Consider the following 18,751-nt stretch of genomic DNA (forward strand, 5'->3'; position numbering starts at 1 on the left):
TGGCTCCAACTTCAATGTTTGTAGCTTGTTCTCCTTCAACCAGCCATGTGTTGCCTATCTTGGTGGACCCCATCTTGTGCATATTAAGTGTGGAAACGTGGTTCAACAGGTCAGTGGACTCTTCAAGCTCTCCTTCCACATCAACACGAAAATGCTCAAGAAATTTAGAGATTAGAACCGCATATGGTAACTTGAAATCAGTTAGCCTTTTGGCCTTTAACATATGGTCACATATGGTGTAAGCCCAATCAACTACCACACCATTTTGGATGCAATACATCATCACCAAGTCACCTTCATTAAAGGTTGAATTATTGCTCCCCCTAGGCATGATCATCTTGGTCACCACCATGGCTAACAACCTTTCCTCCACATGAAGCCTTCCCACATGGAAATTTATAGTTTGCTCACCTTGATTGCACATATATGGTTGAAATATTGCACCTTATTGAATTCATCCACTACAATTGTCTCACCCTTGCGAACTTGCACACCCCTTTGCCTTAGGCCAGCCACATCCTTCCATGTTTGCCTAGTGATCTCCATGTCAACACCTTTGACACTTGATTTGAGGATGTCATTTCTAAACTTGAGGTTTTCATAGAAGACCTTCACCAAATGCGGATAGATCTTGTGCGAAAGTTCAACAAAGATCTTCAATTTTTGAGACTTGAGGTGTTGCTCTTAAGTCCCAAAGTTCTTTGTCCTCAACCATGATAGATGCAGCACCTTAGGAGTGATCATTTGCTTCCTAGTGATCTGAATCAATAAGGTTTGGATCCTATCTTCATGCCCTTTGAACCGAGCTTCAAGCCTTCCATGGTTAAAGGCAATGAGAGAGGATGAAGTAGGTGGGGTGGAGTTTTCCTCATCTGAAATGGGTGTTCTTTGTCTACGAGGCATGGTGAATCTAGGTCTAGCTCTTAATAGCAAATATGAATGCCAATGCACAATGCTTATGCATGTATTTATAGAACGTGTTGATTATTAATATTAGTCAATTAATTTGCACATATATTATGGATTCAATGTAGTACAGGGAATCACAACCAATTAAATGTAATGAACTTTGTATCAAAGCATTCAATAATGTGTTTCCCAGGTGTTCTATGTCCTATCCACTTAAAATAGTTCACAACAAATGCATGCACATTGGACATCACACAATTAAAGTGCTTTATGGTCAATGCAATCTGAAAAGTTAATTTTTAGCTGATGTATTAGTTGTTATTTGCTGCTACTATAGTCCAAATAATGTCATGTGATGGATTCTTTAACTAGGCCAATTAATTAAAAACAATTCGAGCAAATCCGCATCAGCATAAGTGAAATCAACACATAAAAATATAAAGTCAATCGATTAAAAATGCACCAGGGCACACATTTTTAGTGAAATGATAGTTTTAAGTGAAATTTGTGTTCTTTTCACAAATTTAATTGACTAAATTTCAAATCACATGAAATTTACATTATCACAGTTTAAGTGAATTTTATGTGTTGTTTTGTGAGGATTAACAAATTGAAAAAGGTACCAGAACACAAATTATGCATATTTTGATAGTTTAAGTGAAATCTATGTGTTGATTTTGCAAATTCAATAGACTGAAATATTGGTTGTTCACAAATTATGCAGAATTTATCACTTTAAATGCAACAAGCACATGATCCAATAAAATTAACAAGCCAAAAATATATCAACACACATTCTTCATGTCAAGAACATCTAATTTTGTTCTAAGCTTGTTGAATCTATCACTTGCAAGTGGTTTAGTGAACAAGGCCACCGATTGGTTTTGAGTTTTCACAAACTTGATTTCAATTTCACCTTTTTGAATATGATCTCTTGTGAAATGATGCCTGATTTCAATGTGTTTAGTTTTAGAATGTTGAATAGGGTTCTTAGTTAGGTTGATTACACTTGTATTATCACAATATAGAGGTACCTTCTCTAACTTTACACCACAATCCATGAGTTGACTTAAGCCAAATTATTTGTGCACATCCATGTTCAGTTGCTATGTACTCCACTTCAATAGTGGATTGTGCTACACATTCTTGCTTCTTGCTATTCCATGAGATTAGGCTTGATCCAAGTAAATGGCATGTACCACTTGTACTTTTCCTATCTAATTTGCATCCTGCATTGTTAGAATTTGAAAAACCACTAAGAACAATATTAGAATCACTAGGATATCATAATCCAACATTAGTTGTCCCTTTAAGATACATGAGAATCCTCTTTGCAACTTTGAAGTGTGATTCCCTTGGATTGGATTGAAACCTTGCACACAAACATGCACTAAATTGAATATCTGGCCTACTAGTTGTTAGATATAGCAAAGAACCAATCAATCCTCTATATTAGGTTGAATCAACTTGTTGTCCATCTTCATCTGCATCCATAAGGCAATTCGTGATAGTTGGAGTGGTAGTCTCTTTGCAATCCTCCATTTTGAACTTTTTCACCAAGTCAACAATATTTTGACTAGCTTAAGAATGTCCCATGATTGAGTTGCTTCACTAGCATCCCTAGGAAATAGGTTAGCTCACCTGTCATAGACATATCAAATTATCCCTGCATAGTTGCAACAAACTCTTCTCACATGGAATTATTATTTAATCCAAAGATTATATCATCAACATACACTTGAACAAGTATCACATCACTTGCATGTTTTCTAATGAAAAGTGTTTTATTAACAACACCTCTAGCATAACCTTTTTATAAAAGAAAATTGCTAAGCCTTTTATACCACTATCGTGGTACTTGTTTCAAACCATACAAAACCTTTCTCAATTTGAAAACATGATTAAGATAAACGTGATCTTCAAAGCTAGGGTTTGTCATACATGCACTTCTTCATTTAAGAAACCATTCAAGAATGCACTTTTCATATCCATTTGAGAAAGTTTGAAATTACATATGCAAGCATATACCAATAATAATCTCAAAGCTTCTAGCCTAGCTACATGTGCATATGTTTCATCAAAATCAATACCTTCCTCTTGATTATAACCTTTAGCAACTAGCCTAGCTTTATTCTTAACTATGTTACCATCTTCATCCATTTTATTCCCAAACACCCATTTAGTAACAATCACATTCATTTCATTAGTTCTAGGAACAAGAGACCACACATCATTTCTTGTGAATTGATTAAGCTCATCTTGCATAACAACAACCCAATTACTATCACCTAATGCATCATTCACATTCTTAGGTTCATTTCAAACACAAATGCAACATGTTCAAAAATATAAGCTTGCTCTAGTGGATACTCCCTATCTAATATCACCAATTATGTTGTCCTTTGATAATACCTTGGGTTCAATCCACTCCTCAGGTAAGTTGTTGTCTGCAATATTTTTAGTCGACTAAATTTCCTTTTCAACTGATTGATTTCCTACACCAGATTGCTTTTCTAGCAGCATATCTTTATCATCTGCAATCTTATGCCTTTGATCTTGCAGCATTGGGTTAGTTTCATCAAATACAACATGCACAGACTCTTCAACAATCATTAGCCATTTGTTATAAACCCTATAAGCATGGTTATTAAGAGCATAACCAAGAAAGATGCCTTTATCAACTTTTGAGTCAAATTTGCCAAGTTTTTCTTTTACATTGTTTAAGATAAAACATTTGCAACCAAATATGTTTAGGTGATTTACAACATGCCTTCTACCTTTGAAAAGTTCATAAGGTGTTTTCTTTAAAATTGGCTTTATCAACACACGATTTAAAACATAAGAAGTTATGTTGACTGCATCAGCCTAAAAGTACTTAGGCAATGAGGTTTCATTTAACATGGTTCTAGCTAGTTCCTCTAATGATCCGTTCTTTCTTTCAACCACTCCATTTTGTTGTGGAGTTCCATCTTAATACTATGTTTTTAACAAAAGTGTTCAAACTTTTCATTTTGAAATTTTCCACCATGATCACTCCTTAGAAAGAATATTTTAACCTTTTTCATTTTCTAAAACCTTGAAAAGTTTCTTAAAAGCATGAAAGGTGTCATTCTTAGCAACTAAAAAAAAATGTTCATGTAAATCTAAAGAAATCATCAACAATAGCCAATGCATAGAAGTTTCCACTAAGACTCATGGTTTTAGAAGGACCAAATAGATCCATGTGAAGCAAGTCCAATGGCCTTTTAGTTGAAATACAGTTTTTGGGTTCAAAAGAAACCTTGGTTTGCTTTCCCTTATGGCATGCTTCACATATTCTATCCTTCTCAAACTTAAGTTTTGGTAAACCTTCAACCAACTATTTTCTATTTAGCAAATTCAAATGATGCATATGTATGTGACAAAGCCTCCAATGCCATAACCAAGTATCATCCTCTTTTGTTAGCAAACATTGAATACTAGATGATGCATGATGCAAATTAAGTACGTATATATTGTTGACTCTTTTTCCTAACAATACAATGCTACCACATGCATCATAGATGATTAGGTTCAAACACTACTTTATAACCTTTGTCAAAAAGTTGGCTTATACTTATCAAGTTGTGCTTTAACCCTTCAACTAGAAGCACGTTGTGGATGTTGAATGAGGCTTCATTGCTTATGACTCCACTTCCAAATATCTTTCCTTTATTGTTGTCATCATAAGTCATAAAGCTTTCATCCTTTAGTTCCAACTTTGCAAACTTGGACTTGTCACTCGTCATATGCCTCGAGCAACCCCTATCTAGGTACCATAGGTCTTTCTTTTCATGTTTTATCACCTGCAAAACAACATAGCATTACATGGTACCCTCTGATAGTTTGGGTCCAACATGGTTATACCTTTCTAGATCCTTTTGGGATCCATTTCATAAATCCTCTTGGAACATAATATTTTCTAGCATAACAATTCTTAAACACATGACCTTTTTTCATACAATAGTTTCAAGAGATGCATGGCATAACATTTGACTCACTTTTGGAAAAAAAACTAGAGAGCTTCTTGACTTTCTTTTTAAGGAAAGGATTATAACCAAGTCCAGCCTTCCCAAAAACACAAATTGGAAAGCCAAGAACAACTTCTAGGTTTGCTTTTCCTCTTGTGAACTTTGCATAGGTTTTCAAAAGATATTTCACTTGATTTTTCAAAATAGTGCAGTTTTCACAAGGCTTTGTAGCTGGCTGATTTCCAAAACAATTGATTGAATAATTGTAAATCATTTCAAAATGTTTGAAATCAATTTTTAAATTTTATGTTTCCGTTTCCAATTGGAAAACTCTGTTTTCTAGCCAGTTGTTCAAGCCTTTCAATCAGTTATTCATGACATAAATCATATTTGCCTCATTATGCAACTTTTCAAAATCATTCAACAATTGATAATAGTCATTTTTATCATTTAATGAGAAGGAACTCATTTGGCTTGATGAGGACAATTCATATCCAGTCATAAGGCATAGGTTTGCTTCCTTACTTCCTTCTTGAGATGAACTACTTGTTGAAACATCATTGTCCTCCCAAGCTACATATTCTCATCTTTCCTTGGACTTTTTCTCCTTTTTCCTGTCACCAAACTTTCTTGCAGATCATACCCCAACTCCATTTCTCTTTCTTCTTCTTGTTCAATAGGTGACGAGGCATATCCCTGAAAAAACACATGGCTTCTTCTTTTATTAAAACTTAGAAAACTTCAAAAAAATTCTTCCTTCTTCATGTAGTGGGTTATGGTAAACCCATCACCATCATAGCTAGGGACACCATCGTAGGTTGGGGCATTGCCACATGACTCATGTCGACCTATACCAACATCGACGATGACACTTGCATTCTTCTCTTCTTCTCTCCTGGGTGCTAGGCCATCATGACGCCTACCAATGTCACTCATGGCCACCACTCCACCTCGCTCACTACAAGAAAAATAGATATTACCGATGGTCAAAATTCGTCGGTAATGTTAAAAATTCGTCAACAAACTAAAATTTTGTTCCATCGATAATTACCAACAAAAAATTTATTGATAAAATTCGTCGGTAATTACTGATGGAAAAATTTGTTGGTAATTTACCTACCGTAAAATTTGTTGGTAATTGCTAAACAAATCTGTCGGTAAATAGCGCGCACTGGTTCATCTTCTTCTTCCTCCTTCTTTCTTCTTTTTTCCTTTTAGGGTTTATCTTTTATTTTATTTTTTCTTACAGAACCTCCTTCACTCCATTTCTATAAATCCATCGTTGACATCGCCATTGTCGCTGTCGTAGTCGCTGGTTTCCTGCAATCTTCTTTCTCCTTATTTTCTCTTTCTCCTTAACCACCCTAATTGTGCCACAACCACGTCTCTGCTGCACCACTGTCGCACAATCATCGCATTGTCATTGTGTCACTGCCTCGTCACCGTTGTGCCTTAACGACATTTCCTCCTCGTCCTTCTTCTTCTTCTTCTTCTTCTATTTTTGATGCAGCCTCTTAAGGTGAGTTTTGCCCGGGAAATTTCATGACGAAATTTATCATCAGATTTTAAGTTATGTAAGTATCGACAAAATTTTCCGTCTGTAATTAAAATATCAAAATTTGTTGGTAAAATTCATAGGTAATTCAAATTTATCGACAAAAATACATCAGTCGAAAAAATTCTATCGGTAATTCCAATATTTTTTATAGTAGCTTGATAGCTTCTTCTTCTTTTTCCAAAAGCAAGACAAGGAAAACGTCTTTCTCGCCACTCGAGGAATCACCGTGGGTGCGCCTCGCCATCGCACAACCCTGTCTAATCACCATGTCGAAACACCTCTGACGAAGAACATTAGCGACACTCCTTCTTCCTTGATGCCACTCACTCAGACTTCGATCAGAGACCACAAATCCCTTTCCATCTTTGTTCATCATTGTGTTGCCTTCGTGTGAGGGTTTGACGTTGGAGCCCATTCATTGTCGTTTGAAAACAAAGAAGAAAATTTGGGAAAGCAAAACTTCAGAGAACAAAGGAAGCTTTTGGTACTTTTTTGTGTATTTTCATGAATAAATTCTTAAGATTGGTGGATTTTGGATTTTTTGATAAGAAAATTAAATAGATGGTTTCTTGAGGCATGTATTAACATTTTTCCTAAAGATTTATCCACAATATATGCATAAATATCTCAAGATACAACACGAATATCTTGAATTTCTCCGAGGATTCAAAGCAAACAAGATTATCTCTTTTAAAGAGTATATAAACCCATGATCAAAGATAAAGAGAACAAAAAAGAATAAATGAGAGTGAGAGTTGTGTGTCTAAAGGTGAGAAAGAGCAACTATTTATATGTGGTCAGACACTTAAAATAACCAACGAGAAGTGAAAATAGAATCGCAACTTGCAGGGTTTTTTTTTCTTCTTATAATATAAAAGAGTATAAAGTTTTGAGGAGCCTAATGGATGAATAATATTTTGAAGTTTTGTTTGAAAAAAAGTAAAAATAATACATGGGTAACCTATAAATGATTGTTGAAAAACACTTTTTGTGTGTGTACTCTCTTGTATTCTTGATCTCCTTTTGTGTATTAGATGTAGTTGAAATGATATTAAGAACTAGATGGTGATATTAAGAACTACATGAAGTTGGAGGTGATTAAGACTAATTGATATTTTCGTGTATTCTCTTGTATTCTTGATTTCCTTTAGATTTTTTTATTAAAATTGTGTTCTCTTCCCTAAAATAAAATTTAAAAGTTTAAAAAAAGTGTATAATTCAAACTATAGAGTACTTCCGTATAACACCATTCAAATTGTTTATACTTAAAGTCTTTTACGTTGTACAAGAAAATTCTTAAACAATAATCAATTTTAGTGACTAAACATATGTTTAGAGACAATTTTTTTTGATAATTAAAACTTTGGTAACTAATGTTAGGACCAATTTAAATACCAATTCATAATAGAAACTATTTTAGTTACAAATTTAGAAATTAATTATAATTTTTTATTCATAATAGAAACTATTTTAGTTACTAATAACTTTTAGTTTATAAATTAGTATCTAAATTGATTACTATAGTGACTAATTATTTTTATTTAGTAAAATTGATCCTTAGAATTTTTCTTGCAGTTTAAAGTAATATAATATAGGTTTAATTGCTTAGAAATAGTCTACTTAAACTCAAATATAACAATTTATAGCGTATTAATATGTTAAATTATGCATTTATTTATGAAAATTCATAAAAATATATTTTATATTTTAAGGGTTCGTTACTCAAGTAAGGAAAAAAATTGTAGAGGAAAAGTTCTCTCCAAGAACATAGTCTCTATGAGTACTCCTTCCACTTCTCAACGGTCATATGGTCGTATGATTGCACGAACCCTAGCTTAGGTCTCTCCTCTTTTTTCCTTTTAATACGTTGCACTCATATGATTCTCACTCTATCTTCTTTGTTACCGACTTCACCACTTTTATTTAATAAATTAAATGAAAATAATAAGTGAATATACGTATTTTACGATAGGATGGAAATAAATTTTCTGTTTGGTAAGTGATTGGAGTAGAACGAGTGATCATTTTATATATCTGATATTATCTTCATTCTGATGTTAAAAAAAAAAAAAACATATTGTAGCAACAATTTAACTCACTTGGATGGTCAAACAAAATGTGAGTCGCTATCACCTTTTTATGTTGCATTGAGATAGCCTACTTTTCCTTCCTTTTTTGCTTAAGTAGTGACATTTTTTTAATTATCGAGACCACATAAAATAACTTTTACTTACTCACTTTAAATGCATGTTCTATTAATTACTGTTTATTTTACTTTCTTCCATATCTTCACTCTAAATACAATTTAATACATTATATTGGTTTTTGTTTTGGTTTTTTGTTCTCCCTTTCTTTTACTTTTTATTTGATAGAACACATTAATGAGACAACATAGAAAGATAAATATTGTTTGAAGATAAAGTGAGGAATTACTTAAAAATTTCTATGATGTAATATGAACTATTCGGGTGTTGTTAAGTTGTGTCCATCTAATTAAGGATAGTGGTTAAGAAATATTGAAAACACCATACTAAATGTTTTAAATCAATTAAATAATTATAATTACAAGTTTTTCAATAGAATAGAAGCTATCTTTAACAATAAAACTGCGTACACCTTTATTTCCTTAGCTGTTATCTTTAGACACTTGGTACTTTGTTAGCATTCCACATACTATTCATACATCATTAGCAAACTATAGAAAGCAAAATTTATTCCATAAAATAAATAAAGCTATTATCAATGCTTTGTTAATTTAATAGCCTGAATTTTTTATTTTCTAAATTACTACTTCTATTTAAAAATACAATTTACTAATTATATTGAATAATTGTTAAGAAATAATAAATAGAAATGCTTTAATGATGTTAATAATTCATCCGTAATGCAGCTTTTTTTTTTCTTGATATCGATTTCTTAATCTTTGTTGCCAAGATAATAATTAGTAGACTATTTACAAAAGGATAAGAAATTATTCCCCACACATATTATAACAAGATAAATAATTATACAAAAGATGTTAAAATAACACTTAATACATAACGTAGGGAGTAGTTTGTACAAAAGTCTTTTCTGATCGTTTCATTTTCTTTCAATAGCTTTCCTTTCTTTTGCTACCCTCCAATCCAATCGCACTTTCCTCTTATAAATCAATGAAGTTAACTTTTACAGTTTAAATGAATAATTATTAATTAATGTCGTTATCCCAACATAGATAAAGGATGATACAATTTAATTGAAAATTTTAATTGCCAATAAAATATGTTTAGAGAATATAACTTTACTTAGCTTTAAAAATAGGACAATGATACCCATGCATTAATTTTTATATTTTAATTTAGTGAGATGACAAAAAAGAGACATATATGATTTTTTTAGCAAGTTAGATGCGAGATGATGGGAATCACAAAAAAGTATAATTTATATTTTTCTTATTGTTATTTATGTTATGAAATTTGGATCCAACTGGGCAAATGAACTGAAAAATCTACAAGGTAACTGATTTAAACAAATCACAAACACAACATAACAAATACCAGTTCAAGGACTAAAAAATTAGTCAAAATTGGTAAGAAAAATAAAATTCAGTCTAACTGGTAAAAGAACGGGTAAAGAAAATACTGTAAATCTCCGTTTTAATTTTTCTTCTTCAAAAATAAAAAAACAACATAGAATATTTGTTATTTGTTTATCTTACAAATAACCTTGGTATACGTCTTTTAAATGTTAATACCTATTAATTTAGGTTTCATTTTAATTATTAGCTCCATAAAATTATGATATTATATCTTGTTTATAGTAATTTTTTTGTTTTTTAATTATTTAAGTAATTTTATTACTACCAATTCGGACAGGTGGTATATTTATATATATATATATATATATATATATATATATATATATATATTAATTATATTAATATGGGATAGATGTGAAACATGAGTAACCACTTTTATGTATTAGATTCTGTCATTTTAATTACATCTTTTTTCCATAAAAAATATTGGAAACTCGAAAAGAATTAAGTGAGGTATTACTGATTCCATGAATATATTATATTGGTAATTTGTTTTTGGTTTGAAAAATGAGTATGAGTATATCCTTAAATTAGGTCCACTTTACGCGTAGCAGAAAACGCCTTCCCCACTTACAAAACTATGTTTGTGATTTCCTTAGGCGCGTCACTGTCATGGAGTTAGCAGTGTGTTAAACACCCCAGAGGGTGATAGCAGAGAGAAAATGACAGGTAGAAGAGGTTTGATTTTGGAGTTTGCATTAGGGCTTGATAAAGATGGTTTTGCTGGGATTCATTTACAAATAATTATTATCATTCAACACTTTTTCATCTTATTTATTTTAATAATAATAATAATATTATTATTATTTTTCAATAATATATTTTTCTCCCACACAACAAAGAAAGAAGGTCACACGAGAGTTGACACCATCTCATTCTCCCGTGGCTGGCTATATAAATGTACATGCGTGTACAAGACATACACGCAGCGAGCGAGCCACGAAATATTCACAGGTTTTTATTCCGATTTATTTTACTTTTGTTTTTCCCTGATTGGATATTAGAGTGCAAGAGAGAGAGAAGGGAGAGAGAGAGAGAGAATGGGAAGGGGAAGAGTGGAGTTGAAGAGAATTGAGAACAAGATCAACAGGCAAGTTACCTTCGCTAAACGAAGGAACGGGCTTTTGAAGAAAGCTTACGAGCTTTCCGTTCTTTGTGATGCCGAGGTTGCTCTCATCATCTTCTCCAATAGAGGAAAGCTGTACGAGTTTTGCAGCAGTTCAAGGTATATATTTATATAGACATATTCACCAAAATGTAACAAACGAATCACGGAAATTTAATTTTTCCAAATGAAATAAACCTCGCTTTCTTAATTTCCTATGTAAACACATACACACAGAAAGAGAAGAGTACCGGGGTATAGCTCGTGAGTAACAACTTTCTATTGTATTTTTTTTTTCTTTAGGTTTTAAGATCTCGAAATCTCTCTCGTTTGATTTTTGCTGTTTTCAGACAGGTGGCGGTATTTTTTTGTTTGAGAAAACAGGAGAAAAGTTTATTTTCTTTTTTCACTGTTTGGGTTTTTCCGTTTCCGTGAAATGTCTCGGCGTTTTTAGCAGGTTGAGGGTTTCTGCAATCGCGTTGCTGTTAGATCTGCAACTGGAAACGCGTTAAACCCCAACAGACATACATCAAATAAATTAAGCAAGGGAGGATCACTGTTGTATTGTATCCACTCTATTTTTGCTGTTTTTCTTTTCTTTTCTTTTCTTTTTCTCCTCTCTGCCCTCGTTTCTTTTTTAAATTGTTTTTTCCCTCAGTCTTCGCCTTTCTCTTTCTTTCCCTCTTTTGGTGCTAAACCCAGCATTTGAGTTTGCCGTTTTTCTGCTCCATCACACAGATCTGGTTCAAAAGCGTTTCCTAAAAGTAATTTTGGACTCTTGGGTCAGGCCTCTTTTCGGTGTAATTAGCTCTTCTGCAGAACAAAACAATCATATATAAATATTCAATTATTTCTTCCATTTTCAGTTTTACCAGCTACTCTCTTTTTTCTTCCACTCTTCAAAATCACTTCAACGACCTAACTCATCTCTTCTTCATTTACTCTCAAATAAATACGCCTTTATTTTCAACAAAACAAAATCTCCAGCCTAGGGTTTCTTTTATTTCCATACACTGTTTTCCCTTCTTGCATCTCTCACCATCGATCTGTTGTACGTTTACTTTTTCTCTCCCATTTAAACCTTTTTTTTATTTGTTTTATATTTTACTTAGGTGTTTCTTTGTCTTGTGTTTTGCCTTAGCTTGCGTGCTTTCTATTTTGGTCAAGCTCTTCGGTTACCTGGGGCTTGTTCATGATCCACAGTCATAACCACAGAACAAAATGGAGTTTTCACTTTGGAGTCAATCCTTTTGCTTAATTAATTCTCCATGTTGCTGACAGCAGATATTTTCGTTTCAACGTTTCGTGATGTAGACATTTTGTTAAATCAGAATCAAAATTTCAGGATCATATAATCTTTTTCTCCGCTCTGCGTTTCCTTCCACACATGTTTTTCAATCACTTCATTGATTCGCGTCTTTGGAAGGTTTAACTTTTACGACTTCTTGCTGTCAGTACGTTTGTTTCATTTCTAGAGAACAACTCTCCGATCCTTTCAGATCTGATTATTGGACCGAAAATTCTGGTAGTAACTTGCTATGTCTCATGCTTTTTTTTTTCTGGGTTTAAATGTTGTCACTCCGCACAAATGATGTTACCTCACCCACATTAATTCAAAGACACCAGTTTTATTTTTCTTATAATTATTTTACCCTAAATGTACATAGCTCCTTTTTGTGGCCTGATATTATCACGTTTATCAACGAAAGGAGTCTCATCGTCAAATCCAATACTTACTCATCTTGTACAATTTATTGGTAAATAGTATTAATATTGGTGACGGGATATTGCATAATTTCTTATGCAGCAGAGATAAGAGAAAATAGGAAAATTGTGATATAAAGTAATTATAATAGAGAAAAATGTACTACAAAAACGAGGAAAAATTTTATGTCTTAAATGGAGAGAAGAAAACGAATAAAATGGATAACTTAAAAATTTAAATTTTCTTGTCTAGGTTAAAAAGATATATATATATATATATATATATATATATATATATTTAATGTTTCTTTTTCCTTCAATTTAAGTATATTATTTTTCTTTCTCCTCATCTGAATAAAATGCATAATTTTTTTTTATGATGATATATGGCTTTTTATATCAGCCCTAAAACATTACCCACTCTCATTTCTCATTAATTTAGCAATTTTCTACACCTCCTGTGGTTTTCCAGCATCCAAGGAACATTTCGATTGCCTTCAAATGGGTTTCACATCGTTTGTTATTATTTTTAATTCTAAGTTAAGTTGTTCCAGTTAAAAGGTGTGCCCATTTTAAAATTGGTGTTGGAATTAAAGCACGATTGAAGTAAAAAGGTGTTTTAAGAATTGGGTTATTTCGTCATTGACTGATATTATTATTGAACAGTAATTTGTATTGTAGAATGTAGGTTTAGTCAATTGATTTTGGACTGTTTTGCAGTGCGTTACACTTCTGACATGTTGGCTCACAAATAATTTATATTTTTTCTTAAAACGTGCAGCATGCTCAAAACGCTAGAGAGGTACCAGAAATGTAACTATGGTGCGCCTGAGGCTAATGTGTCTACACGGGAAGCCTTGGTAATGGTGAATAGTCCTCTCTATCGTATTTAAATTCATTTTTTGCCCATTGATTAACTTGCCTGATTTGATCATCGCTGATTTTCTCCGTCATCCATTTCTGCTTTTGTTTTACTTACGAAGGGGTTGGGATTCCTGAGTTTCAACTATTTACTTGAATATGTTTAAATGGCATCATAATTAACTGTTACATATTACGACTAGCTTGTCCATATATGATGTCGTGAATGGTCAAAGGTTACCTGGTTGTGTGCTTAAACAATTGGTTAAAGAATTTCTGTGGGATAAATAACTAAGGATTAAAAATAATGAAATACCTAAAACATACCTCTCTTTTCTTCAGCAAAGAAAAAGTTGTAGTTCATTATTCACTGATATAATTCGATTAGTTATGCTGTAAAACGTCTAACTGTCATACGCAACTATAGCTGCATAATCTAGTGATTCGAAACAGTTTTTCTTCTAAATAAAGATTATTATTGTTGATGCAAAATGTACTTTTTGTGTATACAAAATAATATTGTTTATGCAAAATAATATAAAATATAATTCCAAAATACATCTATGGGGGGTTGATTTCTACCTTTATTTTCAGTTAGATAGTTCCAAAAAGCTAACTTCTTATATGTTGTAGTTTGATATGAAAGTTTTATACATACAACAAAAGTCAAGCCTTATCCTATCAAGCAACTGTATTGGTTTATTTAGGTTTTATGGACAAAATAAAGTAAAAATGAAACAAATTAGAAAACAATATTGTTTAAAAGTTAACAAATTAAATCATACCAATTAAAATTACAACAAGTCCATTATTTTTGTATAACTCTGGTCTGATATGCAAACAACTTAAGCTTATGCTAGTAACAATCTGCATCATGTCATTTATATAGAAAAGAAAGTAAAAGTAGATCATTTATTTGTTTTGAATCTCAGACAGGAAAGTTTCTCATCCCCTCCTTCACATTTTTTTTTTTATAAAATCTCTGTCCATTCATAATTAGTCTATATGTTTTCAAGTTTAGAGATTGTCATCTGTCCTTTGACTTAAGAAATGTTTTTATTGTAGTGTGCATTTCGTAGTTGTGGCCGTTAGGCAAAGAAATTTTAATTTAGTTTCGAAGTCCCTTTAGTATTTTGTTTCACGTAATTAATTAATTTTTAACTAGCCTTATCTTTGTTATAGTTGTATCTGCATATGTGCTCATGTAATTGCTTCTACATTGGAAAACTTGCATTTTATATATTATTAATGATATTTTTGTTAATTAACAATAATTTATGCATATGATGACAATTTTATACAGGAATGGGGTTTCAAAACATAAAACACAAGTTTGATTATATAACTTTGATCTAGCTCTTTAATTTATGCATATGGTTCCCATGTTCTTCATGCCAACTTTATGGTGGACCTCTATAACCAATGGAACACTTAGTAGCAAACCCTTAAATATTGTTTTAAAACTTTGGTTTGTATACTAACCTAATATATTAGTGCAATTAATACAACGTGAATATATATCTTTTATCCTTGTATTATTGTTAATCTTTAGCATAAGTGCCTCGTGTTATTACTGATTTCTAAGTAATTTTCTTGTGTATATTGTCAATTGTGTTCCACACTCGTGCATGAATTTTTTACCTCATTCCGTCATTATCCGTTTTTTGTTACGTTATATCAGCATAATTTTATTAATATTTTTTATAACTTGAAATGCTAAATGCATATTTAAACAATATTAAACAATGTCATTTTATTCATCATGGTACAAAGTGCTTTTTTCTTGGAAATCTACTTATATATATATATATATATATATATATATATATATATATATATATATATATATATATATATATATATTCCTGTAACAAACCCTACTTAACAAATAAGAATATTATATGCAGTTACATAAAGAGACTGAATTTTTTGTTTAGATGGAAACTTTTAAAGGTAATTAATTTTTTTAAGAATTTAAAATATTCTGTGACAATATTTTGTTTTGATAATTAAGAAAAAAAATTGACATTTTAAAAATGGAAAAGAGTATTTTGATGATTTCAATGGGAGAATTTTAAATTTTACGAAACAAATTACGTCAGAATTTAAAAATTATTAATTTTTCTTGTAATTTTCGCATTGAATATTCAAAATTAGTTAACTTTTAGTATTAAAAATTTAAGTTTTAAATATTTTTTTGTGAATGTTGTAAAATTAATTTATGTTATTTAAACTAAGAAGTTAAAACGTAAGAAATTTAAATTGATTTATCCAAACTAAAACATTTTAAAATATGAAAAATTCAGATAAAAACAATTTAAATTTCTAAAATTTCGTATTGTTTATTATCAGGGTAGATCCTAAAAACTTTCGTTATTATGATTAAATTTTCCCACAACTCAGTGTTCAAAAGTGGTTACTTAATTTTTGTGTATTCAGTGCATGTTTTCTCTGTTTTATTTCTTTTTCACTCAACAGACTGATTTTGCAAATCTTAAAAGGTTAAAAGGTTGACTGTTGTGGTATGTGGGTTTAGTAATCCCGTACGACGAGTTAAAACTATATGTATACAAACACAGTCTAGATAAATTTAGACGATAAAGCTTAAAATATATGTTTTATAAAAGCTTTCTATTTTTCGATTATTTTTATGCACTTTTTTGGTAATTATAACTATAATTAAATTTGATTCTAGACTTCTAATTTTTTTCTTTAATTTTTACTTCTCTTAAATATATTTATTTTCTTAAAAAGGTCTCTAAGTTTAACTATTCACATGGTGTTATTGATAATATTGACATAACACGTGAACTCGTGCTTAGATATATGTCCCATAATGAGTAATAAAAATAGAATTTAAAACAATTTGATTTTTTTTAACGAATAGTATTAAATAGTTTTTTTTTTTGAAAACTTACCAAACTTAGCTATATTTAAAAACTAAAAAAAAAAAACTTATTTTATCCATCATCTTATCTTAGTCGAGAGATTTGGTCATGACTATAGCTTGTGCAAAAATGGAATTAAAAGTAGTTGTGAGGTCACTGTGGAAAAAGATTTAAGAATGGGTATATATGTATGAATTGGTATGTGTTTCCTTTAATTATATAGTTTGATTTTGCTACCCCGCCTATAGGAGTTAAGCAGTCAACAAGAGTACTTGAAGCTGAAGGCACGTTATGAGGCCCTGCAACGGTCCCAGAGGTACTCATACCCTCTACTGCTCCTTCTAATATTATCATCAAAGACACTGTTGTGCCTAACTTTTACCCTCTCAGGAACCTTATGGGCGAAGATCTTGGTCCTCTTAGCAGCAAAGAGCTTGAATCTCTTGAAAGGCAGCTAGATTCGTCCTTGAAACAAATAAGATCAACAAGGGTACTCAAGTTTCAACTTTTAATTACCAATAAACATATATATATATATATATATATATATATATATATATATATATATATATATATTAATCCCGTAATGTGTACTTTCTCAGTAAAAACTGTGTTTACTTGAGGCATAGCGAAAAACATGACAAAATGTAAACTATACAAATATGCATGTGTTTAATTTTTGTAAGTTTGTTTCCTTTACAGACGCAGTTCATGCTGGATCAGCTCTCTGATCTTCAGCGTAAGGTATAAAACAATTTTTTGGTTTCCATTACCACCATTTAGTTAGGGTCTTCTTCTGTCATGTACCTGAGTTCTCTCACTAATCACTAATTTGTGTAGGAACACTTGCTGAGTGAGGCTAACAGGTCTCTCAGACAAAGGGTAAGTTAGAACTCATGGACCTATATATGTGTGTGAAAATCCATCACCCCCTCAAAGTACATGGTTATGGTCCAGAGATATACAATGCACTTAAAGAAATTTTTAGTATCTGTGTTTAATTCAACAAATTGAAGGGTGAAAACCCAGAACAATTGATGGGTATAAATGACTTTGTGTGCTGTGTAGCAGTTGGAAGGGTATCAAATAAATCCACTCCAACTGAATCCTGGAGTTGAAGACATGGGATATGGCAGGCATCCATCTCAAGCTCAGGGTGACGCACTCTTTCAACCATTGGAGTGTGAGCCAACGTTACAAATTGGGTATGCACTCATTGTTCACTCACACTTCCAATACTATTCTTGTAACAAAATGTATCAAATGGTTCACTATAAGGTAGACAAAAAAAAATGCATCAGTGACTAATTTGGTTCATTATTGTAAGGGTTATGCTTAGATAGTTTACTGATTAATTGGAATAATTATACTTATTTAAATTTTCCTTTTTTGTCAAAGCCTTTGAGATTTGAATATTTTTTAATTATGAATTTTTGGAAAAGTGCAGGTATCAGCCTGATCCAGTATCAGTGGTGACAGCAGGTCCAAGCATGAGCAATTACATGGCAGGATGGTTACCATAGTAGGGATCCTGCAGAAGATCCAATGCAGCAGCACATTTGCCGTTCCAATTTTATTTGAAAACGAAAAAAATGAGGAAAAATTTCTTTGGGATGTAATGAAGCTGTAAGTGTCTACCGTGTATGATGATGTAGGAACAAAGTTAAGCAGTGTTGTTTGTGTGTGCGCTTTCATAAAACTGCACTTTGCTTCGGTTTATGTTTCTTCCCTTATAATAAGAGTAATCATAGACAAATTTAAACATCAACCTATTTTTTTCGTATATTTCATTTCTATTTTAAACTTTCCTTTTTCTCTTTTATTCTTCATCTTATAAAGTTACATATTATTTATCCTTTTTTAATCAAAATCATGTAATATAATATTATTAGACAAATTTTAAAACAAATTTGGGTAAATCATATTATTGAAAGTAGAATTTCGAAATTAAAAAAAAAAATCTTACTTTAGAACATGTTTTAGTTACGTAACAATTTCCTTTTTCTTTTAATTTTTTTTTTTAAATCTTGCGCACGTCTTTAACTTCGTTTTTTTAATCTTGCTTTCAACTTTTTTACGTTATTTTTCTTTATATTGCATTTCTTGCTTCTTCTTTTTTAAATTTATGTTTTCTTATTCTTAGTGAATCACGTTTTTAAT

The 18,751-nt window shown here is 31.4% G+C and overlaps 1 protein-coding gene across 4 annotated transcripts; it reads left to right on the forward strand.

The window, feature by feature from the left end:
• The first annotated feature begins 10,929 nt into the window (after positions 1 to 10,929).
• LOC114176369 (agamous-like MADS-box protein MADS4) lies at positions 10,930 to 18,359 on the forward strand. Of its 4 annotated transcripts, none has more exons than XM_028061402.2 (8): positions 10,930 to 11,258; positions 13,624 to 13,708; positions 16,840 to 16,907; positions 16,982 to 17,081; positions 17,294 to 17,335; positions 17,432 to 17,473; positions 17,660 to 17,796; positions 18,039 to 18,359. In XM_028061402.2, exons 1-8 carry the CDS (start codon positions 11,074 to 11,076, stop codon positions 18,112 to 18,114), a joined length of 735 nt encoding a protein of 244 aa, XP_027917203.1. In that variant the 5' UTR covers positions 10,930 to 11,073; the 3' UTR covers positions 18,115 to 18,359. The 4 variants fall into 4 exon arrangements, with proteins under 4 accessions (XP_027917203.1, XP_027917204.1, XP_027917205.1 ...); XM_028061403.2 differs by having other exon boundaries at positions 17,663 to 17,796; XM_028061404.2 differs by having other exon boundaries at positions 10,934 to 11,258; positions 13,624 to 13,702.
• The last annotated feature ends 392 nt before the right edge of the window (positions 18,360 to 18,751 follow it).

The sequence above is a fragment of the Vigna unguiculata genome, chromosome 3 (assembly GCF_037176805.1).
Source record: "Vigna unguiculata cultivar grain cowpea cultivar isolate G323 ecotype 2 chromosome 3, ASM3717680v1, whole genome shotgun sequence".
NCBI lineage: Eukaryota > Viridiplantae > Streptophyta > Magnoliopsida > Fabales > Fabaceae > Vigna > Vigna unguiculata.